At 39.5% G+C, this 27,220-nt stretch overlaps 2 protein-coding genes across 4 annotated transcripts in view; one reads left to right on the forward strand and one right to left on the reverse strand.

Moving 5' to 3' along the window:
• CYFIP1 (cytoplasmic FMR1 interacting protein 1) overlaps nucleotides 1–27,220 on the forward strand; it is a 75,471-nt gene that overhangs the window by 40,016 nt on the left and 8,235 nt on the right. For all 3 annotated transcript variants that reach the window (XM_058800368.1, XM_058800367.1, XM_058800366.1), the window contains 3 exons: nucleotides 6,825–6,912; nucleotides 17,684–17,827; nucleotides 19,350–19,440. In XM_058800368.1, coding sequence (XP_058656351.1) covers nucleotides 6,825–6,912; nucleotides 17,684–17,827; nucleotides 19,350–19,440 — 323 coding nt within the window. The remainder of the gene's footprint in view (nucleotides 1–6,824; nucleotides 6,913–17,683; nucleotides 17,828–19,349; nucleotides 19,441–27,220) is intronic.
• Nucleotides 12,116–15,251, reverse strand: LOC131554776 (fibronectin type III domain-containing protein 9-like). Its single transcript, XM_058800372.1, has 2 exons — nucleotides 15,196–15,251; nucleotides 12,116–12,908 (listed from the first exon to the last, which is right to left on the reverse strand). The coding sequence occupies exon 2, from the start codon at nucleotides 12,785–12,787 to the stop codon at nucleotides 12,116–12,118; it is 672 nt and encodes a 223-aa protein (XP_058656355.1). The 5' UTR covers nucleotides 12,788–12,908; nucleotides 15,196–15,251.

Raw genomic sequence — 27,220 nt, forward strand, 5'->3', positions numbered from 1 at the left:
TTTTATTTATTCTACCACCCTTCTGCTACTTCCTCCCTAGCAAGTGCTGACAAGTTCATCTCCATTCATTTAGTGTTTTCCACTTCTAAGGCTTTACTTGAAATGAAGCAGCATGAGTCATTTTACCAAGTGCTGTTAAACGCATGAAAGCCTGTTATTTGTCCACAATAGAAGGCAAATGGAACCACAGCAACCAAATTCTGACATTTTGATGACGTAGTTATGGTATGCTGAAAAACAGAGTGTGTCAAAACACTGCTAAGTGCATATCAGGGAGGTATTTTGAAACAGGATTTCAGGGTGAGATGATGGAAATAAAATTATAGTCCTGATTCTGTGCTAACGTGAAGAAAAGTTTCTTTCTGTGAATTATTTCTGATATTTATATAATTATTTCTTATTTCTGATTCTTTTTGTTCAGTGAATATTGAACTCTTCCTTTCTGGAGAAAGGAAGAGTTCAGTATTCACTGCAAACTGCAATTGTAGCCTTTAAGAAGAGTGAGTAATGGAAATAGAAAGAAGAAGGTAGGATCTAAGGTTTGAATGAGGGGGAAGCACAGTGTTCAAGATTTTGCATATCTGTGCTTCCTGCTTATATGCTGTTTTTAGGGTTTGTGTTACTTTTAGTCTTTACTCAGGTTTTGCTTAAAGCCCCGTGAAGTGACAGTAAAGTGATAGTGAATATTGAGCTGTAGGAAGAGGAGGAAGTCTGCTCTCATCTTATACTGTCTCCTTGGAGAGCTTTCTTTGTCTGACATGTTCTGTGATGGTTATGTTGTGTTTTGGAAGTCTGCTCTCATCTTATACTGTCTCCTTGGAGAGCTTTCTTTGTCTGACATGTTCTGTGATGGTTATGTTGTGTTTTAGATCCAAGATTCTGTCTGAAAAAAAAAAGATTTTTTTTTTTTGTGGTTAAGTTTTACCCAAGAAACTTCTGTTACAGGAATCTGTTTGCATGGGAAAATTGAATTTATTTTGGAGGGAGCTTCTGTGCAGTTAATGTGTCTGGAGATCAGTATTGGAATATTCAGTGTGCTGTATTAAGAATCATGTGACAATCTTGATGAAATGCTGCTCTTCCACCCATCAGCTTTATTGAAAGGCATTCAGTAGCTCCTGTACAGTTCAGTCTGTGTTCATCCTGGCTACAAGGGCTGCCTTACTGCAGACCACAGCACTTGGGAAGTCAGTGTGAGCTGCCAAAGGACATTAGCAGGATCCTATAGCACTTAAAATCTGTACACAAGAATTGAGTTAGGCTCAGCTTTTTGGGTAATTAATTCAGGATAATTAATTTAGGAGATGTTAAAAGCAGCCAGATCTTAGGCAGTATGTGTACCATGTGTCTGATTTCATCACAGAAGTGCTTTGGTTTCAGTCAAAAGCCAAGTGTGGAGAGAATTAATGTATGTGTTGCACATGCTATACAGTGCCCTTTGATATTTTTGATGAGAGAGAGAACAGGAAGTTTTTGGCCTTTTTATAGTCCTTAAGCATGTTCATTGCTGCCTTGCTGTTAGCATGAACTTCAAATTGCTGTGCTCTCTCTGCATTCAAGTGTACAGGTTATTGAGTGCAAACACAAGAATGCACTGTGAGGAGCTGTGTGAGAGCTGCTGGTTTAATGCTTGACTCTTGATAGGTAAAGTCTTGCATAAAGGTTACATGTAAACAAGGGAAGAGAAGCAGCAAATAAAGGCTGGAAGAAAGAGATATAATTGTGATGAAAAGCAGAGAGATTACTTAGTGCTGTGAGGGGCTGGAGGCAGAGTTCCCAGAAAATATGTCATATCTGTGGCTACTCTTCTTTTAATATGACAGCTTGGTATAAGAGTTCTTCTTTTAAAGTTAGTGTTTTGGTCAGATTAACTTGTTTCCAGTAGCTTTTGAAGCTCTTTTCCCAAGAATGCTTGAACGTGAAAATTTCATATATCTGTAGAAGAGTTCAACCATGTAGAAACTCTGCAGGTTTAGTTCAAAAGCTAAAGCTCTTCATGCAGAAGTGCTGGAACACATTGCTTGTTTAATTATTTGGGACTTTGAACATTTTTTTGTATCAGATAATGTGCTGAGATTAGACAGTGAGACTGCTATTAAAAGATTCAGCAATTTAATAATGGGAGTTGCCATTAATGCTGGCCAGCTGCACAGACTCAGGGACAACAGTTTATGGAGAAGGAATGGAGAGATGAGTGAGATGATCTTTTCAGATTGGCAGTGAAATCCAAGGGTATTTTTTATCCACCTGTTGACCATCATGAAAGAAAGAAAGAAAGCAAACCTTTGGATAGTGCACAAGCATATGAGCTGCAGGTGAGGTCAAAGGTGTCTCTAGTTCAGTGTCCTGATGCTGTCAGCAGCCATAAAGGGGCTGAATTTGAAAACAAGGGAGGCTTGAGGTGATTTCTCCCAGGAAACATGCCAGCCTCCAGCAATGATTAGATGTTTCTGTAAAACAAAAATGAGGGGATGTTAGTGCAGTTGTGGTCCTTTACAGGGGCATTCGTTTTTCCAAATTGTTTTGTCCTGTCCCTTTTATAAAGCTGTGTGAGGCTTTGACATTCATTGTGTGCTCCAGTGAGGAGTCTGCAGTGAAGCTTGTGCTGCATCTCTTTTAGATGCTCTCAAGCTATTGTCCACCAGTTCTTTTACTGAAAGTGGCCATAAACAGATGTTTCCCACTTTTTGTCCTTTCTGTGCTGCCTGGGATTGTTTTTCAAGAGCCCTCTCTCTGTTTGCCCTCAGTTGCACGTCTTTTCAAGCCAAGTCTTTCCACACCAGGAATATTTGTCATGCTTAGGCCTGCATCTGAGCTTTTTCCATGTGAAGTTAGGTTATCTAGATTCAAATGACTCAAATACTCAGTCTTAGTTCCTTTTCCACTGTCTGTAGTGCCCCTTTTTCTGCCTTATTTTCTTTACTGTTTCTAAGCTGATCTTTGCCTTCCTTGACAGCTTGTTTTGTATTAAGGACTAACAGAGAAGCAAGTGTGAGACAGTCTTACATTTATTTGAATTGAAGATTTTCTGTGCTTTCTTGACACAAATGATACAAGCTTCTGGAGACAGTAGTCAAACTAGTAGCTCCATCTCCTTTAACACTAACCCAAATCTGTGTTCTCTGGTATAAATTCATGTGTACAGCACTCTTCCAAATGCAGTATGACATGTTTCTTGCATGGGTACAGATTTGTCACAGAAGGAACAAAAAGACCAGCTTTTTATTTTTCTCTCTTCCTGACGGCCTCTCCCGCTTCCTTTTGCGAGCTCTCTCTCTCTCATACTGCTTTTGATACTGGCTTTCACGAGAGAACAGCTGTGTCTTCTTGTGTTGCATACACTCTGACAGTCACTGCTCAGAAAAATTTTCAGCCCTTGCACATAGTGCTGGAGCAAACCTGAAAAGTAGCAGTGCAAACCATCTAGTTTCTGCTACCAAGAGCCAAATGGTACAGGGCTATAAACTCATGTAGACTCACTCAGAGGGGTGACTGTAATCAACTACCTTTCCTCTCCTAAAAAGACAAGCAACCAACCAAAGTCTTTCTGGCAAAAGGAAAAGTGACAGCAGTGGATTGGCAGATACGCTACTCTCTCATGCAGCATTTTCCTTGCTGTTTCCTCTGTTCTCTCCATCTTGGCATCCAGGTTTAAGAAGGGTGAGTCAGATCTAGTGTTCACTGAGAGGGGGTGTAGGGCTACCGTTCATTCTGCTAGACAGGACAAACTAATTGGAGAATGATGGAAGCAAGAAGTGTTCAATTAGACAGGGAGGTGCAGAGGAACGCTTTCTGTAGGAGCAGGGAGGGAAGACTGTCATATCTTATTACTTCTAAGTTGAAGCTCAGAAAGTTTGTGAATGAGGTTTATCTAACCTGGTGCCTGCAATGCAGCAGGCTCATTGCCCAAAGCAGTCTCTTTCAGTTATCTCCTTAAACAGATTGAAGTAAAATCACAGAATCATTTAGATTAGTTTGTGATGTGTTCAGTATGAACTCCTTCCTGGTAGGTATCACAGAAAAATTAATATTAAATGATTTGATCCCTAAAATACTTACTTTGGGGGCTCATGTTGTCCTCTAGTAATTTGCTTACAAAGCTTTGGTAAGCCAGAAGGCTTTTCATCTGCTTAATCTACTTTGACTGCTTACAGCCTGTGCTGATTAAAATGGATAAATTGCTGTGAGATCATCAACACTGATTAAAAATGAAACTGATTATCTTGGAATATGCTGAAACCTGTATCCTACCAGTATCCAGGGGAAAGTAAAAGTTTGGTTAGCTTTGATATTCAAAGAGCTTCAGTCCTTCAAAGAGACATTCCTCTTACTTGGAGGAGGAGCAGGAGGAAACCAACCAGGAGAATGTCAGGAAGAAAGAACACATACACACACACACAGACATTGAAAAACTTTGAAGAACAGTAGATGATGCTGAACTGTAAGGTTTTCATATACCCCTTAGTTTTTAGGGAAGAAATTTCTAATGCTTACGTGAATGATGTGTTTCTTTCTAGGATGATGCACTCTTTAGGTTGCTGTAGCCTTAATCTTAGATGTTGCCTCTCCGTAACTTAACAAGTGGCTGTCATCCTTTGCCCCTATTTCCTTACTCCTTTTCTTCCTCTCTTGGCCTCTTTCACTCAAGAAAATATAAGCAAGTGTGTTTGCTTCAAGTCTTTAAGAAAACTTTAAGACTATTTTCTACTACTCTGAAGCATTAGAGATGGAGAAACCCCCAAGCATGCAGAGGAGCACTGGGAAGCACACAGGAGTTACCTGAGCATTTACTTGCAGTGACTCGTTTGCTCCCAGACACTAATTACATTGTAATTGATACATATACACACAATAATCTTTGATAAATCAAAGAATTATAGTAGCAGCTTCCAGAGTAATGGGATGCACCCACTTATATGTCAAAACACTCCTTTCCTTGTGAGTGTTTTAATTTAGTGGTAAAAAATCTGCTCTTGCCACATATGTCTGCACACTGAAACCCAGTCTTATCTCAAATGACATGGTATCTCTTATGATTTCATTTTAGAGATTCTCTTAGGGCTTGAAAATTGATGTCAGATTAAACAGGAGTGGGATTTTGGACAAAAAAAAGGGGGACTGGAGTAATCTCTGGCACTGTCGTATATTGCAGATTACTTTGAATTCCATCAAATGTTTGCATCATCTCTGGTAAACTCATATCTGCAGAATACAGATTCAAGTAATCCCTCTCAAAGGAGAGTTTTCAGTTTCCATGTGAGAGAGAAGGGGAGAAACTTGTAAGCTGAGGGAATATAAATGTAAGAATATCTAAATAATATATATAGTATCAAAAATAATCTATATAAATAATGTATTTTTCCTCAAAATCTCTAAATGAAAACTCTTTCTGGACTACAGCAAGTACAAGTATTTTTGGGAAGCGTGGCTAATCTATAAATGAACAAGTAGCTGTACCTGTTTTTGAGAAGATTAAAAATGCAGAAAATATTATTCTGAAGTTATAGATTCTCACAAGAATGATTCAGAAATAAAACACAGTGGAAGTTATTGTAAGCAACATGGTCCAATTTATGTTGGTCTCGGTGAAACAATTTTTGATTATCATGGCTGTTCATGTTTTTAGCTAGAAGATGGATATATTAAAAATAAAATGTCTCTGTTCTTTCTAGGAAGAATTAATAATGAATAATTAATTTTATGTGCTGATGAAATGTAAATACTTTAAACAAAAAAGATCAAGATACAATTATATCTTATTATATTATAGTGTAAGGCACATTTTCTTTCCTGAAACATTTTCCTAGATACATTTCTCTGGTATAGTATCAGACCAGCCTGATATTATACAACCATTTGATGTGCACTTCTTAAATAGCTATTTTCCCTCTTAGCTGTGCATATTCAGCTTTGCACCATTTATCAATAACTACTTTTTAATCAAGGTAAAAAATAAAGTAGCCATCCAGCTTGTAAACACACATCCCCCAATAATTTTCCTCTGTTTAGTGAAGTTAAGCAGAATTGGCATTGTAGTGGATATTGATTAACTTCTTCCTGCCCTAAAACTGCAGTGCTGCCAAATGTGCATTACACAGTCAGCAGGGAACATCAAGGGGGAAGATTTGTGCTGCTGGTTCACAAGAGGACTGGGAATGGTCCTTCAGGCTCTGGTGGCCTCAGTTGTGGGTGGGATGGCTGATCCTGTCTTTGGCAGTGCTCCATATCTTTGTAGTTCTCTTGTGGCCCTCTTAACCGTATACAAAGGTAAAGTTAACCATGATTTGTACTGGTACCTGCTCACACTGAACTATGATCAAACTTTCAAAACATTGATTTTGCTGCAAGGATTATTCCCTTTCTCATGCCTTTTTTTAAAGGTAACATCTAACATATTTCTCCTGATGTGAATTTTGGGGGGAAAAGCTCAGAAACATTAAACAGAAATGCCATGTTCCTCTTTGAAGGCGTATTTCTCTCTCAAGGACTTAATTTTGCAAGCACATTATGCCCTGTGAGAGGCTATTGCTACTTGATTAGTTACTTCCCTGTTTGTTGGCCTGGGCTAGTGGTGAGGAATATTTTGGGATCCTGCACACCATGGGAAGAGCAGTAATTGTTGAACTGCAGTATGATTTGTGTCTATGCTTTTGGGCAATTCAGGCTGTGTGCTTCCCCAGTTTCTACTGGGGCTGAAAGGCTGCTGGTCTGGCTTTGATTGTATTTGCAGACAAAAGCAGTCTTCTACAGGGCAGGGTGCATTAGGTGCATACCTGCTTACCTAAGTATAAATAATGAATTCTTGTTTTTATTTTTTTATATAGATTTGTTCGGACCGTGCTGCCATTTTCTCAGGAGTTTCAGCGTGATAAGCAGCCTAATGCACAGCCACAGTATCTCTATGGATCAAAGGTTGGGTTTGATTCCCTTTATCTTTATGGTTTGCTCATGTTTAATGGTATCTTTTTAATTATAGAAACTATGGTATGTGAAAGTTATTAGAAATGGACTGAAATACATTTTGTGTGTATTTTAAATTGAACATACACTTTTTTAAGACTTGGCTTGAAGCTCACCATGTGTTTCAGCATTGGTTAGTCTGATGTGCAATTGATTAGTCTTATCTGACAAAGCTAAAAATAAGCCCTTCTCTCAACCACCTTGCATTGTTCAGTTGCTAACAGTGGCAGAGCAAACTCAAAATAAAGATTAATTACTCATTGGTTACTAATCTGGTGAAGTGAGAACAAGAGCCCATCTTGGGTGCAGCCCTCCCTTGTGATGACAGAAGAAAAGGGAATAGATAGAAAAACTGTTTCAGATGTTATCTGACTTAAGAGGAATATAGATTCTGACCATCTTAAACTATCAGATACCTAACTACTTCAATTATTTTTTTTTAATGTAATGTTTCTTTGGACTCTACCAGAGCTGTAAATTCAATGTGATGAACTTGGTGTCTTGGTCATCTCATCTTCTGTATTTATTTCCTGCTTTGCAGTTAGGTGGGCTGGGAAGGTTTGTGCAAGTTTTCAGTGGAAGGGTACATGTGCAGTCACATACTCTGTCCCTGGGGCAATCCCCAGTGCTGAGGTTGGAAAGGAGCTCTTGTGGGTGACAGCTTGGAAGAGTACTTGACACAAGAGAACAGCTGTGGGCTACCCAAGTGAGGAAAGTCAGCTTGCTCTCACAGGACCAATGCTATGCTCATGTGTAAGAGATTTGTTCTCCCTGATCACTGCAGACTTATTTTCTTATTGTTCAGAATTATTGCTTGTGTCTTAATGGCAGTTAAAGACGTAGTGCATTAGCATATATTTACATTTTAAATATCTAGTCAGAAATATTGATCTACTTCAAACTGCGCTAAAAACCATCAGTGCTATCTTCAGCAAATCATTTGGGACTATATGACAAGGTGTCACTCTAAATTTTGCAATGTTTTCTTGGCTGTCAGGATGCCAAGCTGAAGTATGAAAAAGATAAATGAAAAAAATGATTAAATTAGAGGATGGACAATAAAAAAGCTTAAAATTATTTTTGATAATTTAAAATTATTTAAAATATGTACTTAATTATACATCTAATTTATGCAAGTGTGCTGTAACTGTTATGGGTTACTCTCAATATCTACCTCCTACTTAGGCATGAACATAATTAGTCCTTGTCTTACTCTTATTTTCTGCACATCATATCATAGATGTATGGTGCGATTTCAACCCAGTAATCTAGGTTTTGGGATATCTCAGGAGTTACAAATTTCAGTGCTAAAATATCTGCTGCATTTGTAAAATGTAAAGGAGGTAGAAAAGGATTCACATGTTTTAATGCGGAATATAGCAGCTGACTGTCGGCTCCTGTAAATAATGTTTTATGTAATTGTTCTCCAAAAAGGAACAGTAAATTACAGGAAAGTGGAATTTTCTTACATTAGAGTTATTGTGTTCCTTACTATTTTAGTAACTGACCAGATGCAGCATAGAGCAAAAACCTGAATTTCATAGAGATTGCTAACTTAATTTATCTAAGTGATGATGCAGTGGGGTGAGTGACAGAAGATTAACTGGGGAACACTTTTTTTATCAGTCAGGTTACATTATTAAAATGAGTTTAGTAATCTTCACACTGAGAGCTATACATTTTCAGAATTCTTGATTATTTTTCTATATGAGCAGCAACAATCAAGCCGAGGGGTCTTTCTTGCATTTTTGGGGCAAATTTCATAACTGGATAGGCCTATATTAGAAAATACTCATGACTCTCTCTAATTTTAAATTTTAACAAGAGTATATTTTTATTCTTGAGTTGAATTTATTTTGAAATTGAGGATCTCTGAGTGGAGTTTTTAACATTTCCACTTTATATAGACAGTAACAGATAGGAATTCTTACATTATAGAGGCTTCGCTACTACAGCAGTAACTAAAGAAATTTTTTGTTTGTCTCTCAAAGCATTCACATATTCCCAGATATTTCTAAATGGATCAAAGCATCTGGTCTATATTAATGTGTCTTGATATTTAGCATAGAGAGTTGTAGTAACATTCTCTTCAGCAACTCAAGTTTTCTGAGTGATATCTTCACGTAATTAGCCAAACAAAAACCCACAGATACAACTTCCTTATTCTGGTTGATGTGGAAGCAGAGCTGTCAGGTGGGAAGGAGCCAGCCTATAGAAGCTCATTAGCGTTTTCAGTGAGCTGGATTATTTTAAAATTTTGATTGAGCATGGTCACTGAAATCCCTTTACTCAGTTAAAGTATGTGTAGAATTAATGACATTAATATTAGCAGTTTGGAATTTGGCAACATTGGGTGAATGCATGAAATATTTTATAATATACATATAAGCAAGTATCTTTCCTGGGGACTTGAACTAACTTTCTGTTAAATACTTGGTTTTATAGAGGTTGTGTAGACCAGAATTGAAAGGCTTTCTTTCTGTCTTATACAACATTTTCCAGATATTGTAATGATTTTTTTGTCTCTGGCACCTTTGTAGATATATTTTGTGAAAAATACATGTTTGAAAGGTACTTCTCACTGTGAATATAATGATTTTTATCTACTGCAGGTGCAAAAATTAAAGTCAGTTTGCACTATGTTGCAATCTGCTATCAGTTTGGTAATCACTTAGAATGTTTGCCCCATACTCGATGACTGTTGAGTGGAGAATTACCAAATCTAATACAGAATTGCCTGAATGAACCTGAATTAATCTGTAATAAAACTTTCTCAGCAAGAAGCAAAGAATCATGCAGCTCTGTGGGCATGTGGTGACATGAGTTTTTCAGAACTAGAGCAGAAAACTGATGACACTCTGCATGAATTGCTCATTTGCAGCAGGTGCGAGATGGTCCATTGCTTGTGAGATGATATAAATGTTTATCTTAGTAGTGCACAGTAAACTCTGTGGGTGGAATGGTTTTATATTTAGAGAAGGTAAATCCCTTGGGAAGCACTACCATGGTAGCTCTTTGCTTTCTCAGTTGGATGTAGGCATGTCTTTTGGTTGCGTGTGTTTGTGTATAAATAACAAAATGCAGTAGGTGAATTGCCTGGAAACTGCTTTAAGCAGAACTGCTCCTTGTTCTCAGTGTGGCATGTACATGTGTATATAACATAAATGTGTGTCTATATATGTATTGCATTGCCTTAAAACCCACATAAAAAAATGGACATGCAGAGAAGTAAACAGGTTTCCAAGAGCCCAAGATGTTGGCAGAGATTGACTGTGTGTCTCTTGGCCTCATCCCATTAATATTAAAATAGTCTTTTCTTGATGAAAACCTAATCAGAGAAGTGTTACTGTCAATTTGATTACAAGATAATTTTAAAGCATTTTCTCTGTCCTCACCACCCAGGCACCCCTTTATGGCACTAAACCCGTTGTGCTGGCTTCATGTTCTGATGAGGGTTCTTGAAATAGTGCCTATTTCATGTAACATTGTCATTTGAAACAGCAGTGAGCTGTTATTCTCACAGTTTGTTTGAGACTGACGTGCAAGACAAAGGAAAACGTGTCAGCTGGAGGAAGTGCTCTGCAGCAGGTGGAGAACACGTTATTGCTAACTTCACACAATAAAAATGCCTTTTGAAGTGTTTTCTGAAAGTCATACTCGCCCCCGTTCGGCAAGTGCTCTGTGTGTCATGCTTATCCTACTCAAAAAAAAAAAAAAAAAGTAAAGAAAGATTCATCACACTTATGGCAGCTTCTCCTTAGCACTCAGAGTCGATGCATTTCACAAGTCGTGGGAATTGTTGTCAAAATAGAGTAGCTGAAAAGATCCACTACCTGCTGTGAAATATTCGTGGGGAGCTCTCTTGCCAAAATTGTACCCCCCCTTAGCTTCCAGGGTGGAGGGGGATGGCAGCTGCCCAGGCAGCAGCTCTCCAGCCTTCACTGGTGCAACCAAGCTGTGTCAGAGAGAGCTGACTTCACACATACATTCGTACCAAGAGCAATTAACTGCCTGCAGTCACAGTGCACCTTTGGTTTTTTAGGCATAATATACAGCGATACTAAGATTTATTATGTTTTTATGGAACACAAATGCACTTAAGAGGTTTAAAACAGGGTGACTTACACATGTAAATCAGACAACACTTGTCACTAGTGAGGGTGAACAGATTTCTGTCCAAAGGACCTTGGCACTTTGCCATGAAGCTCAAGGCAGAGTGAGATGATCAGCAGGTTTTCTTGTTACAGAAATAAAATGCATTTTAGCATGTTTTTACTGTTTTGCCCCCTTCATCACACAGAATGTACTGTGCAATTGGAAAGAAATTTGCAGCTGATTAATGCATGTTATCATTAAAACTGAAAGGGAAGTAGAAAACGAAGGGCCAGGAGCTGCATCTCTGGATTCCATTTCCTCTGCAGGGAGTCTGGCCCATGGAGCAGAAGGTAGCTTGTGGTGGGAGCAGAAGAGTGCAAAATGCAATAACCCAGGATATTTCCTTAATTAGACGTGTCTTTACTAAGTCTCCATCTTCCATGTATTTAGACTGAGGGGAAATAAGACAAATGAGAGGATACAATTAAAATTCTGGTGAGTTTATCTTACATTCTGAGACTGACCTCAGTGCAGAGGGGAGGGATGGGCAACACCATGGGCAGTGAAGTGTGTTGTCTGAGTATAGTACTGCTTGTAGTGTGTGTTTTGGGAAGCAGCTGGGATTGTCAGGGTAAAGCTCACACTGGCAAACCACTGCACTCTGTGTGTATGTTCCAGTTGCCTGTAGTGTAGCAGTCTGGGTTGCCATCTGAAAACTCCTACTCAGTTTTATTCATGCTAGTTAACAAAAATTATTTTGGTCACTTTTGGCTACTTTTTATATTTGTTTGCTGTTTTAGGCTAAAGAAAAGCAATGAAAAATCCCCTTGAAATGTGAACCAAATACTTGCTACATGCTTAATTTTAAATAATGGAGGGTGGGTGAAGTGCTCACTTCTTGGGCATGGGAACCTTTGCATACAGGCTGTTGGAAAGGGGTGTGAAATCAAGGTACAGCCAGAAGTGCTGCAGTGAGCAGTCAGAGCTCCCTGTTGTGAGCACCAACAGTGCATCTGATGTGTTTGAAGTAGCTGGGGTACCCCATGTGGCAAAAACCTTTCTAATTTGTAGCAGAGCACTGTCCTGTCACTGGGACTCGCTCCTGACTTTTCGAAGATGTCACGATGGGCTCATTGCACACCGAGGGATTCTCTATGATTGTGGCCAGCTGGATGCCACCCGGATGCTTTTCCTCAGCGTCCTGTGTGTGCTGGCTCTGCCTGCCGAGCTCATCCGAGGCACGGGCCGTGCTTTTGGTCCATGGCCCCTCAGGCTCCCGCTTGGAGCTGCCGCCCCGCTCTTGCAGGCGCTGGTGTCTCCTGCGGCAGAGGAGGTGCAGGCAGCCGTAGAGCAGCACAGCGGCGATGATGAGGAGCAGCACGCCGCTGGTGAGCCAGATGCCCAGAGCCAGCTCCTTCTTGGTGCTGCTCGCCGACGCGGGGTCTCGTTCCAGCGTGTTGAAAACTCTGCACTGGTCGCTGGAGGGGTTTGCGGACTGGCAGGTCACGCACATGATGTACGTCGTCAGGGGAGTCAGGTTTTCAACCACAAAGGAGGAGCGAGTGGTGGGCACCCTCTCTTCCCTCTGGAAGCTCTTTCTGGAGTAGCTGGACAGCATGCTGTTCCAGTTAGGGTGGTACATGATGCTGTAAAAGCTGTCGACACAACTGGCCATTTTTGGCCAAATTACCATTGCTGTGTTTCCTGTGATGTTTTGGATGGTTATTCCCATCAGGATGATTTTTGGGAGTTTTTTTTTCCTCTCTTGATGCTGATCTCCCTGTGGAAAGGGAAGGTGTTCTTTGGAGAAGCTGCAGCACTGAGGATGTCGTTTGGATCTTAATCGTAGTGCTCTGTAATGTAGGAATGGAGTTTGTTAGGAAAGTATGCTCTCATCTTTGGTACTGCAGTGTAAAAATTGGAATAAAAGTTCATAAAGTCTGGCATGTTTTAAAATGTGTATTTCTCTTCCAAGTGAAAGTGTAAAGATAAACTTTGAGAAGTTCAACCAGAGCTGCTGCCTGTACCAGTGACCAGTTGTATCTTGAGAGATGGTGAATTTTTGCAGAATTTAAAATTGGGAAATCACTTCCTTTCACTTTTTTTCCCCCCAGGTGATTGTAAAAAAATGCAGCAGGTGTTTTTTTCTCTAGTCTGTGTATCTTGCATTTTATGTTAAGCAGCAATAGGGGTTGGCAGGAGTGGATATTGAGGAATAATTTCCTCTACCATTCACAAGTCTTTATTTTTGCTAGTCACAATTAGTTGAAGAACAAAAGAGTATGTGGAAACCTGACTACATATTATTTTGTCTATATCTTATGTTAGTTTCTTATTCACAAGTTCACATAGGAACACCTTCCCTATGAAGACAGGCTGAGAGAAGTGGGGCTGTTCAGCCTGGAGAAGAGAAGCTCCAGGGAGATCTTGCAGCACCTTCTGCTATCTAGATACAGCAATACAGCTGGAGAGGGGCTTTTTATACAGGCAGATATTGATAGGATGAGGAGGAGTGACTTTAAGCTCCAAGAGGGTATATTTAAATTAGATACTATGAAGGAATTCTTTGCTATGGGGGCAGTGAGGCACTGGAATGGCCTGCCCAGAGAAGCTGTGGAAGGTGTCCCTGCCTGTTGCAGGGGTGTTGGAGCTAGGTGACCTTTAAGCCAGACTGTTGTGTGACTCTGTGATACCCTCTGTGTTTGCTGCTAAATTGCACATCTGTAACCACTGCAGCCACACTGCGGCAGTGGCTGTGAGCACTGTACATTGGTGGTATCAGTGTCACAATTGTGAGCCTTGATGCTAGTCAGCCTCTTGGGAAAGCTCTGTCAAGCTTAGTGAAATACAGCTTTCACCATAGCCTACCTTTTGGATAAATAGTGGGGATTTTTAAAAGTTACTAATGCTCTTTGCTGTTTTAAGTCATTTTATGTAATCCCATAGTCTGCCTGCCCTGAATTTATACTCCTCCTCGTCCTCAATTCAAATTAGAAAATCTGCCAGTATTTTGAGATTCTCAGTATGTGTAACCACTCTAAATAGTGAAAGGAAAACACCTCTTTTCTTCAATTTCTCTAAACACATCTGTTAAAGAATATATAATAACAACCAGTGGATATTTTCATTTGCTTGGCTTGGGTTTTATGCTTTTACTGTCGTGATGGTAACTTTTGAAAAAGAGCTTACCTCAGCAATTTAATCTGATCCCTTGGTTTGATTGTCAGCTTCCAGTGGCACTCGTGGAAGCTTTTTTCCACTTTGAAAGTTTCTCACTTTTTTTATTACTATAAATGCCCATGACAGTAACACTGTATTTCATTGTTTATAACTTTGTTGTGATAATTTAATATATTTTTTTTAAGATCAAGTTTAAAATGTTACATTTCCTGGATAAGTAACAATTAATAATTGAAAATTCTCTGGAGGAAGAAAGATTGTGAGATTTGCTGATAACATATTCTGAAATTATTCTGTAGTGCTAGTATTTTATACTAGATAGGAGACTGGGAAAATGTATATTTTATAGGATATTTTTAATGGGATTTAGATAGTGGCACTACATTAATAGTAAGAATTCTGTGCCTGTTTATATATGAAAATTGTTGCTCAAAGGTTTTGGATTCTACTTACTGAGAAGTGGGAAGAAAAATGTGTATGTTTATTTTCATGACAATATAAAAGCATGGATATGACTGATCTGGGAAGATGCTGCTTTTCTAATTCTGTGGTAAAGGCACCCTTTTTAATACAGCAACAAGATAAAGGAACTGAGTTTGCTATCAGATAAACTTACCAGACACATTTTGGTATCTACCCAGCTACTGCAGATATTAAAATAGGGTGCATTAGTGAGATCAGTTACCTTCTCTTTAACTGCTAGCTCCCTATTACTTAAAATCATAATCTATATCTATTATAATCTAGCGTTTTTTAGAACACTTTTAACACAGCCTAGGAACAATTGTTTCAACAGTTTAATCCTTGTATCATTTTGTAAGTAGAATGAGCTATAATTAAATAACAATAATACATTTCCATTGTTTTAAACTATCAGTTATTAGAAAACACACAATTACTGACATGTAAATGTTTGGAGAAGCCATCTGATGTTTTATAGATCATAAAGTCAGTACTTACCGTCGCTCCCTGATGGAAATTCCAGAACAGAATTTCTTTATGGCAATGCTGCTGTGAAAATGTTACAAACACCACTTTTTTTGTATCCCTTTCTATATGAATTATTTCCTGACTGGTCTCTGTTTGCCAGTTTGCTTTTTCTTCTCCTCAGATTCCCTGGACTGAATTCTTATTGCCTGGTGATTTCAGTTTTTTTCTCTGATGCTGCTGGTAGCATGGTTTCTTTGTCTCTTCCACTTAAATTCCTGCAAGAGCACATCTTGTCTAAAGATGCTGTTGCTTTGCTTTTCAAAGACCTCACAGGAGAAGAAAATAATGTCTTTCCCCCCCTCTCTTGCTTGCCTCCCCTTGGCAGTATGCAGCCTGAGCATCCCTGTTATATACTCTTGTGTGTGGACCAGTGATGCTGTAAGTGATTAATGTTAGCACTTTGATGACATCAGCAACTAACAACTCTCTCCTTTTTTTTTTTTCAATTTAAGTAGGGGAGGGAGCAAGTATAGCTTAAAAAATAATGAACAGCAGCTTCCCTTCTCTCCCTTTCCACCTCAACCCCCCTCTAGTTAGTGGCTTCTTCCCTAAGGATTTTATGCTTTTGTGTCTCACTGTGGGGGGGAAGTGGTGTTGGTGTGTAGTTTTTTTTTTCTAAATTCCTTGTTACAGTTTAGAAAGATCCACTAATCCAACGTTTACAGGTGCATTGCAAATTTTAGGTACTTCCCCATGAGGTTTACATGAAAGATATATTTTTAGATCGGCTGGCTTCCTATTGTTATGTATTGGCAAGTTTTTAAAATACAAATATCATGTTTTTGGGGCTTGCTTTTCTGTGACAAATTCCTGCTGTGTGAAGAGAGGTTCTCTCCCCTTAACCTCATGGCAGTAAAAGGCTTTATCCCACTAAAATAAAATTCTCCTTGTGCTGTACCTGAAATAGATAGTTCTGACATGTTTGTTGTAGGAGACTTACCTAATTGGAAACATCAAAACCAAAAAAAGGAAATCATCTTTTAGGGGTGGTTGTAAAAATCCTTAGTTTATCAGGACATTCATCTGCACATATGTTCTTAAGGTTTTACCACTTCTCTGTGCTGTCTTTGCCCCAGACCTCATTTTTGTCTGCAGAGAGCTATGGAAATGCACAGGTTGTACTGGAGGGATACAGCTTTAGGCTGTGCCCTGCTGGGACACATTTGGAGTTTGGCCTTTAAGCCAGCTCTGATCTAACAGTGGGACTGTGTAATGTACTAGGATTCTAATAGTTATTCAAGTGTCTATTTTAGTTTCCATTTAGAATTTTTAAGTTTCTAAGACCTCAGCTGGAAACTGGTGTTTATATAGAGACATAAAATATAAATAAAAATGTGCATATTCTATTCTGATTGCGTCAAAAGATGGTTTTTAAGTACTTTTATGAGAATAAAGTCCTTCCAGAGCTTGGTAGAGTTTTCTAAATTGAATTCCAACTAGCTTAATGCCATGTGGTTACAGTATCTGGTGTTGACTTGCATGGGTGGTTAGGGCAGGATCTGGATTGAAGGGAATGTTCTTCCTGGAAAATCTTCAGTTAGAGCTGTTTGTGAAGTTGAAAGTTTAACAGTATGCTGTTTCCTGTGTGTGTTTTAGAGAGAAGGAAAATTCAAAAAAGTGAAGGAAACACAGCAGTCCCTTCTGTAAGAAGGGTGGCCAAGATTCCTGCTAAAATTAATTTCAGGGTATTAGGAGAACAACCCACTTGCAGAAATGGAGGATGCTAAGTTAGCCAGCCATCTCTAATCTGCAGCTTCAACAACCAGTTCCTAAATCCTCACGTCACATCAGTCTGTACAGCTGTGTTCATGTTCATGGAAGTAAACATGACTATGGCAAAGCCCCTGGTCCTATTTATACAAGTGTTGAAGAATTTCTATGAGGTTGCATCCCAGGCTTAGATTTGCTTTGATCTTGTGTACAGCACAGGGGTTTGAAAAAGAAAGATCCTTGTTAATTAGTTGCAGAGAGCAGTAGCTGCAGAAGGCTTTTCTTTTTTTGTTGTAGTTGACTACTCAGAGACTTAAAACAGCTATTATGAACAGAAAATTGAACTAATTTCTTTCAAGATATTTTGCACATAAAATAGAAGATAGAGGAATAGAAGCTGTGCCTTAAATTCAGGGATCTGGACATGGCATTGACTACTTTTACCCCTTTATGCTTGTGTAAATAGAAAAGTAAAAAAGAGAAAGTGTTTGTGGCTTTATAAATGGTAAATAGAAGATGTCTGCTTGAAAAAAAAGTGCTCACTAATTTGTCTTGCTGATAGATTTAAGTTCCTGCCTTAAGAGAAACTGGCAAAGAGAAAATGTGTATTTAAACCTCTTTCAGAGACAGTGAGATACAAAGATTTTATTTCAGTTTTAATGTGCTTTGAAATGACATTTAAATTACATTATTATTGAGATAGAAGCAGACAAAATTTTCATTAATCATATCTGTTTTCTTGTTTTAGGCATTGAATTTGGCATATTCCAGCATTTACAGCAACTACAGGAATTTTGTTGGTCCCCCCCACTTTAAAGTCATCTGTAGACTTCTTGGATATCAGGGCATTGCTGTGGTGATGGAGGAGTTGCTGAAAGTTGTCAAGAGCCTGGTATGCTAATTGTCCTTATTTTTCTGCTAGTTCAAATGGTTTCTTAGAGGAAATGTCTCAGGAAAAACAAAGTGAGATTGAGACCCTGGATAAAAATAATTAAAATAACTTCCATTGAAATTTGATATAAGCTGTGCTTGACAGTGCTCAATGTCTTGTGTGAGCAATAGAAATAATTGCCTTGGTGCCCTCAGGAGTGTTTTGAAAACTTTGGATTCTTCAATGGAGGTTCATGCAATTTGTGGTGACCTGAGCTGTTAGAGCCTAGGTAGGCTCTGGAAAAGTATGAGTATTTTAAATGAGTTGATTACAACTTAAAGACCATTCACTTCCTTGATATTTTTTGAGAACAGCTGTAGTGTGCTTTCTGCCTGGCACCTAACTTCAGGGCTCTCATTAATGGCATCACTGATAGATGACTCCTTAACAACAGGAGTTTAACCTCTGTGCTTGATTAGCAGTGCTGCTCAGGCCAGCTTTGAAGACATTATCCACACAGCCTGGGTGTCCTGGGTATCTTTCTAACTGGGAGGAGGCTGAGGTGCTGGCTGTTTCCTATACTATGAGAATCTACATATACAGCTACAGTGCCTTGCAGTTAATTTAAGCCAAAGAAATTACATTTTCCTCCCTGTTGTTTGTAGGAGCGTGCTGCCAAAATAATCCAACTGTACCAGGGAAAGCTGTGGTATTCATAATTGTACTTCAGGCACTTGACACATTTGGCAGTTTGTTTACAGTAATTCCCACAATGTTCTAAGTACATTTCTGATGTTCTAGAAAGGCTGAATCCTCCTTGAAAAGATGCTGTAATTTAATCCTCAGGGAGAGAGGAAGACACTCATATTTTTCAGGGTTTGAGTGTCAAGTATTAGTTTGCTGTGTTTTATGAGAGGGGTGTTTTTATAACTTAGTGGTAAATTGTCTCAATTCATTAAAGGGGGCATTGAACACTTGGTCACTTACAAAGAAGGTTAAAAGGCCTGGGGAGGGTGTCCTGCCAATGCCTGATGCAGATGCTCAGATGTAGGGGGACAGGTAAGGCAGAGGTGTCTAGTGGTTTGAAGACAGGCTGACTGGAGGCTGGGACTATCTCAGCTGGTATGTCCAGAAGAACCAGTTTGGGCTGTTGCCACCATTCCTAATCATTAGGGCTTTTTTCATGTTGCTTTTGAACACATTCAGATGCTTTTTGAATGGTTTTTACAGCATTCAGATACAGCTTTTTAACCAAAAACCTAAAAGTTAGTTTGACTGTAAAGAGTCTATAAGAGAAAAACATGTTTTCCTTTTTTTACCCTCCTGGCCTTAGCTGTTGTGCCACTCTTCTTGTAGCAAAGATGGCTAATGCCATATGAACTCTTTAAATCTGTAAAAGTTGCCTTTTAAAATATGCTGACTGGCAGAATTAAACGCAAGATTTTTAGAGCTGCTTCAGTTCATGTGTAGTTTGAATGCAGTTTGTTGTAAAGTTTTGTAGTTCAACAGCACTGACATGTTTGCATACATTGTTTTCTCTTAGTTACAAGGGACCATTCTTCAGTATGTCAAGACCCTAATGGAAGTGATGCCTAAGATCTGTAGGTTACCAAGACATGAGTATGGCTCTCCAGGTTAGTTTGTGTTTGATGTTACCTTAGCAGCCTTAATAAGATGATACTAATCACTATCTTCTGAATCTTTTATATCTGTCTTTCCCTCCCTCCTTTTTCTCTTGATAATCAGATTTTAGCCTGGCTTTACTTTATTTCTTTTTTTTCCCCATCAAAAGAATCATTGAATGCCATGCTTTCTGAAAGTACTTAATGAAGTTTTAAGACTTCTGTAAGTAGGGCAAAAGGATGACAATCTGTATAGAGACATCCTCATGACATAATTGATCTTGAGCTGGGATGTCCACAATAGTTTCTGTTTCTTGTCTTTCTCATAAGTGTGTTGAGCTTTTGCCTCAGCAAGTTAGCCTCTCACATTTTTTCTGTTTAAATGTCTAATTTAGTAACCCAGTTCCCTGGAACAGCCTCTTTGCCCTTTTCCTTTGCCCTCACCAAATGCAGGATAAAAGGAGTGATACTGCTGGGAGGTAAACTGGTCCTGCCAGAATAGTTTTGTCTGAGGCTTGTTGAGGTGCATCTTAGCCTCTCAACAGGAGGTGTGACAGTTGCAGGAGAAGAAATGGCATTGAAAGCTGCTTGCCACTGTGGAGAAATAATTGGTTAATTAGTATTTATCACATTGTTCACTGAAATTCTGAATCTGCTTTCTCCTTCAAAATATTCCTCCTTCACAACTTCTAATTAACACAAATTAGTCCTTCCATGTGCCACCCACCTCTGAGTTTATTTTTCCAGAGTCACTTAGTTTTATTAAATGCCACTCCAACTGGAATGAGGTTGGGTTTTTTCTGCTTCCCACAGCTTGCTTGACGTTCATTACCAATGTTAAATGAAATTGAGGTCTTACTAAGTGTTTCCTTCCTGTTTTTCTCCCTGGAGCACAGAGATGGATGAATCATGGTAGTTAGGAGTATAAAAATAATCTCTCTGAGGCTTTTAGCCATTCATTAAGGTCTGACCACAAAAGCAGTAGGTATTCTCAAATATAGATAATGCTACACGTGACATTAGGAAGCTTGCCAGAAATCCTCACCTGGAAGGGGTAAATATTTGGCAGGAGATGCCTAGGGATTTCAGGATAAACCTTTCTCTTAAAGTTGAAAGACAATCCATCCTATAGGAAAGGCAGAACTTTACTGGTGCAATGGTAACAAACTACTTTGACCTCATATTTACTCTTCCAAAAGAAATGCCATTTGTTTAGATGCCTTCTGTACCAAGAGATCAAAGCAACTCTTGGTTTTACAATGGATCATCATACTTAGTTTTAGAATTGGATTGGATCTCAAAACCCCACCTGATTCTCTGCTCCTTTACTGTCAGGTTTTGTCTTAACACATGTTCTTTTCCTGTTCTGAACCGTTTCTAGCAGAGGACACATAATGACCCCCTGGAGGGACTCTTCCAAAAAATGCAGAGAGAGCCTTTATATAAAGCACAGTCACGCCGTCTCTCCCTTCCCTTTTGTAGTCGCCAGACAGAAGAGCTTGGGGAAGATCCTCCCTGGCTCTCTCACACCAGGGAAAAGCTGCCCTGTGCTCTCTGACACCTCACCATCATGGAGTTTCTGCCCTTGGAACAGACTGGCTGAGAAAGGAAAATGTTCCCTGTGATGAGGATGTGCTGCAGATTTTACCCTTCCTCGGGAGAGGAGCTGCCAGGCTGTAGAAGGGCAGGCTCAGAGCATGCTTCCTTTCAGTCACTGTCCTCTCATTTCTGTGCTAAATTCTCCTCTTCAGCAGTCTTTGCCACACCTTGTTTATGTGTTTTGTCACAGAAGATGCAAGCCAACACACCAACTGTTGTCTGTTCCCTCCTCTGCCTCCAAAAGCTTCCTCAGAAGTTGATAGTTGTAGTAGTAAGGTGGGCTATGTCTGTGTTCTGCTTCTGTTCTTTCATAACAAATCATTTTATAACATCTTTATAACTGGCACAACCTACATATACAGGCCAAAACTGTGATTACAGTCTTTAGATGAAGTATGTAGATTCTCATCTATCTTGATGCATTTATTAATTCAGAATTAATTTCCTGGGTCCATTCTCCATGTGCAAAGTGATTTAATCACACTCAGTAAGTAAGCCTCTAGCTCTTTGATGCACTTCAATACTTTTCAATTGGAGAGTTTTGTTTGGACTCTGCTGATTGCAATTCCTTGGCTCCTTCATAATCAGCCTTCTAGATTTGTGGAATTCTAAATGGTGATTTATTGCTGCTAAAAGGAGCAGGGTACAGACAGTGGCATCAGAGTTGTTCAGGACTCCTCTTTGCCAATGGGTTTGTTTCCATAGGAACAGTCTAAAGCAGTGGGAGCTTGTTCATCTTGTAGTCATAAAAATATTTGTCTAAAAATACATTAAGCATAAGGATTTTTAAAGGGACCTTTTAAAGTTGCTAAACCTCTTAAAGGAATATTTGCCTTGTAAGTGTTTAAGCTTGAAATTTCATCTTGGAGGTAACAATTTCTTCTGCTGGTTTTTGAGTATTTGAACCTGTCACTTCTGCTTTTAATGAATGAGTATCCTGCCATTCTGAAGTGTCATTGAATGCCATGAAGAAAAGTAGTTTGTGAGCTCTGCTGTGAGATGAGGCTTTTGTCACTGGTATACCACTCCTTCAAAATAAATTTTTTAAAAGACGAATGACCTTAGCAAGATATAAACTTCATGAGAAAAGAGCCAAATTGTGTCTTTTTTCCCTAAGTGTAATATTTCCATATTTCTTCTTTAAAAAATAAAATCAAACCAAAGAAACAGAACACTCAAAGCTGGTGCAAGACAAAGCACTTGTTATCCCAAGCCATGACCTCTTGAAGTCCCCCAGGTTGGCATGGCAGTTTGGGGAATCCCACCAAAGCCCTGTGCCATGGGCTGCTGTGTTCCCATCCCTCCCTGGACTGATTGTGCTGCTGGCAACACTTTGGGAGCTGTTTCTGCACAGCAGTCTGGCAAAAATGACTCTTCCACCCCTTATTTTTCTGGAATATTTCAGGACAGAGTCTAATAGGAACTGGAGCAAGCCTGGCCTGGGAAGCATGGGGAAGGGCAGCAGTGGCTGGAGGCTGCAAGGGAGGCATCACTTGGGGCATAGCAGAAGCATTTGTAATTCTACCTGTAGTCCCAGGTTTTTGATCAAACTCAGATAAGCAGGAGAATAATTCAGGTGAGGGCACAATGAAGTCCACATTACATGAAGGAAATGTATTCATAGGTCTTCCTGAAACCTTTCCAGTGGAGAAGGACTTGGGAAGGCATCACAGACTGTTTGAAAGAATTTAGGGGAAACCCAGATCACCTTGATGATTTTAAGAGGACATTAAGAATTCATTTGATATGCAGAAAAATGAAATAATTCTTTCTAGCAAAATAAACACAGTGCACAGGCTCCATGGTCATAATTCCTGCATACATGTATATGATTAAACCTGATGAATATTTCCATTGAAGGGAATGAATGGCAGCTCTGTTGATATGCAGAGTTAACGATGTCTCTTTTAAGTCAAAGAAGTATTTGGATGCAGCATTTGAAGGTCTCTATGAAAGTGAACAGAAACTAAAGATTTTTTATGTTTACTAGCACCCAGTTTCTTGGGAGCAGCTTTGCTAATGCAGATTAGTAGATTTTCTTTGAAAATAGCCAAGTCAGTTCTTTGCAGAAAATAACCCAAAACACAACTAGACCAAGAATTATAATCAAGGTCCAGTTTGTTTGTAGTCAGAAATTCAGTTCTAGAATTAATAGCTTATTTTTGTCCTAATCTTTTAGGAACCAGAATTGTTATAATCTCTGGAACATGTTTGATTTCAGTCTGCAGGTGTGAATTGAGAAATGAAAAGTGACCAAAGTGAAGGAATCCAACCAGCTTTGAGCTGCATGTGTTGATTTGCTCTGACTTCCTAAATTAATCAGTGTACAGACTGCACAGCTGAAACTTGGCATCTGCTCTTTGAGTGCTGTTGAGATAGGATTTTGGAAGCAGAGAGGGAGCCTAATCCTTTACTAATCTTCTGTACTTTACTGGATCTATTCTATATCAACAGTCTTCTGTTGAGATCTGTGTAAATCAGAAACTGGGATTATGTAATCAATTATTATGACACTTAATGTCTCCCATCTGCAGGAACAGAGGGATTTAATTAAAACTGCTTTCTTGGAGAGGAGGAGCAAAATACCTTGATTCATTTACCTTGCAAAGTTCTGTGTGTATATGTAACTAATTTAGTAACTTATGAATTCCACCCACAAACAGAATTAGAGGAAGAAGGAAGGTTGCAGGCAATTAAGTGAAATTAATTTTCCTGAGACACTTGTTCTTTTTCCAGGGCTTTAGTAGGCATGCATAGTCTTCCATAAAAATACACTTCTGTGTAATGTGCACAGAAGTGTAATTTGGAATGTCATTGCTCAAACATGAATGAAAACACGATGATGTATTTCTGCCACAGGACTCCACTGGGGAGCAGATTGGTCTTTCATCAGAAATAGCCTGTGTAGCTCTGTAAACTTTCTTCTATTTTGTTGGTAAATCAAGCTCTTGCTCTAAAGGGAAGAAGTACACTAATGATGGCAGCATTTGGAACACCTGCATGCTAAGTACTGGCTGTCAGATTTTCAAAATAATACGACAATTTGTTCATGAATGCGTGTGGGTGTGCATATTTATATATCTGTAGATGGAGACTGGGGCTTTGAGTGAAGAAATAAGGAATTTTGTTAAGGACTTTGAGAGGAGCTCTTGTTGCAGCTTGAATTGCTGCTAGTAAAGTCCAGGGTAAAGAAGCAAAAAAGGCTTTTGCATAATATCCACAGATGTTTAATTCAGCCGTACAGAGATGTTCCACTCTCGGACACCCTCTCTCCCCCAGGGGTCTCCCGGCTGGCCTTGGTCTGCCGGCAGTATCAAGGTGAGGCCCTTGGGAAAAAGGGAAGGAGTGGCTCAGGAACACCTTTGTTCGGGCATAGGAACAGGGGAAGGAGCCAGTGGGGTGTAACTTAGGAGAAGCCCCTCCAGGGCCTCCACAAGCTCTGTCATCTGGAGTGACTGTAAAAGACAGTAGGTAATATTTATGATATGAACCTCAAGACTCTTTGACTTTTACTGTCCTGCTGCTTTTTGGTGGACTTAATGTCTCATTTTGGTTTGTCACACTTTCAGTATGAGTCTCTTGTTTCTGGTCACAGTTCTCTGTGCTACTGCTGTTTCTCTCTGTGCCATCCTGCTCCTTTATATTTGCTTCAGGTGACATGGGTTGTTCTCAGGATTTCACTGCTCGTATTGAGAAAAAATATTTCTCATCTTTCCAGATGTCAGGCTTTTTTCCTGAAACTCCCCACAAAATCCACAGGCTGGGTAGGGAATTGAATGGAGTCTGAAAACCCTATTCTTTTTGATCCCTGTCATGACCAATGGTTGTTTCCATGTTGCAGCAGCAGAATCTTCCTTGCTGTTCTGCTCGGCTTCTGTTTCTCACCACGCTGCTCCCCACCCACCACACAAGCTAAAGGCAAGAGCATCTCCATGGCCATGCATGTCACCAATGTCCTGTTTGCTCAGATGGTGCTTTGTCTCCATGGTGACCCCCAAGTCCACAGTTCCTCATGGTGTTTCAGGGAGTATTCCAGGCCTTCTGTTGGTTCACCATCAATCTCTGTATGTGGCACAGATCGTAAGACCAGAAACAGTGGTAGATGTTCTAGTTTGATTTCCTCTATGGCACGGACATCAGTCCAGGATAACACATCAGACTTTTGTTTGCAGAAAGTCTTGGAATGAGAAAAGTATTTGATTTCTTGCAGTTCATCCTTAGAAAACCTTTCTTTCTAGATGTGGAAATCTTTTCATCAACAAAAACTAAAGAAAGACTAGGGTGTGTAACTAAAACACACTGAAGGTTTGTGTAAAGCTGATTTCAGTTCCCTAACTTTGCATTTTCTTCCTAGCATCAAAAAATTTTTGGGGAACAATTTTCAACCTTTTCAGTCTGATCTTTAAAATGGGAGTCCTGGTATTCAGCACTGCCATGGTGGGCAGGTGTGTTTAAATGACAAGCACAAGTGTTCACTGCTTCTCACACACCTGGGGATTGTGACTAGCTGGTATCCTGCAGTGTTCAGTGAGCACTGACAGCCTCTCCCACAGCTTTTCCATTCCACAGCCCCTGCGTTGTGGGGAGGTGGGAATTGGTGATGTGCTGGCATTGTTTGCTTTTTAGCTAGTTGTAAATGTGTTACCTTGGAATAAATTAAGCTCAGCAAGCTCTCACTACATCTGACCTTTCTCCATCAGTTTTTCAGTTCTGTTTTTCTCTGAAGTTACCAAAGTACTAACGTTAGGTCTGAAATTCACCTTCAGTGAATACATGTGGGAATATTCATTTAATGTCAGTTTTCTATTGACAAACAATTCTTTGAGATGTAACAGAGCCAGCTGTGCCTCCCCTCATCATGCACTTTCACACGTTTTGTGTTACTAATTTTAATGATATGAGGCTTTCTGTAGAAGTGTGTGGGTTACCTACCTAATTCTTTCCTTCACTGTATGTTTTCAAGTTCCTCTGTGTCAGTGGGTCTTGGGTCTTCAAAGAGACAGGAGCAGTTGTTGGTTGCTGTAAAGTTGTTTATTTCTGGAATACATCAGTCTCGAAGGTGAAGAGATTAGAGTATTAAAGTCCATGATAAAAAGCTTTCTGGAATAGAGTCCCAATGTCCCAAGCAGAAGCAGCAGCAGCTCCCACACCTTTTTTTTATTTCTTTTTTTTCACCTCAGTACAGGGGGATTTCATTCATAAATCATCCAATTAGCTAAAAACACGATTCTAAAATATTCTTTCTGCACCTATCTGAGCCTGATTCTAATGTGGAAGTAGTGTCAGTTCTTACACAAAATCTATGCATATAATTCTGACTGTTCTATCTAGAAATGCAAACAGTATTCTGCCATGTCTAGAGTTAAGTTAATTTTGTGAAAGATAGCACTACTGAACTTTAAACTAGGCTTTAGGGCTTTTTCCTAGCTAATACAGTTTCTTAAGGCACTTAAGATATATTTCTACTTACTTAAACTTACGCTCTTCATGTCTATGTGGCTTAATATGTTTCAGTTTCTCTAAAGGTTCCATTCAATCCCTGCATTCCTTTCTCTCTCTGAGGGATTCAGAGAGGCTTCTATTTCATGCATTCTGCACCTCTGATTTTGAGGAATTTCTTTGGAAGTGATACACTGCAGGCTGGATTTCATGTTTGTGTGCTCCCTTCAGCCATTGCCTCACTGGGTAGAGAGCCAAGTATGATCTCCTGCATGAGAAGTGTTCATCAGTTGTGTCAAAGGAACTCATGGGAAGGTGCTGAAGGGCATCTGTGTTCTCTTTCCTTGCCTTCTCTCAATTGCCTTTGATGCAGTTGGGTGGGCATTTATCTGACGTGATTCAGTGTAATGGAAATGAATTGCTGTGTGCAGCATGCAATTTGAAAGCTTTTTATGATGCATTTTCTTCTCAGTCAAGTGTTTAGGTGGCTTTTTAGAATGGACAGGCTTGTGCAGAAAGGTGGAGAAATGCTGCTAAGAATTAATTTGCAAAGAGCTGAAGAGCTGTCTGACCTACTGTAGTTTATGCTGCTCTTCCTCTCCCATCCTGCACATGGCTTGAATCTCTGAAAGATGACCAGACTGGGTCTCTGCAGAAGCTGCTGAACCTGTGGATTCCTGGGCTTTTTTCTAACCAAGGGACTGTGCAGCCTTTCTGGGGCTGGAGGGCAAGACTGGAAGTCCACCAGCATGTT

The sequence above is a fragment of the Ammospiza caudacuta genome, chromosome 2 (genome assembly GCF_027887145.1).
Source record: "Ammospiza caudacuta isolate bAmmCau1 chromosome 2, bAmmCau1.pri, whole genome shotgun sequence".
Classification (NCBI taxonomy): domain Eukaryota; kingdom Metazoa; phylum Chordata; class Aves; order Passeriformes; family Passerellidae; genus Ammospiza; species Ammospiza caudacuta.

Excerpts from the sequence above, each read along its gene's own strand:
- LOC131554776 (XM_058800372.1), bottom strand. The coding sequence starts at position 12,787 with ATGGGAATAACCATCCAAAACATCACAGGAAACACAGCAATGGTAATT.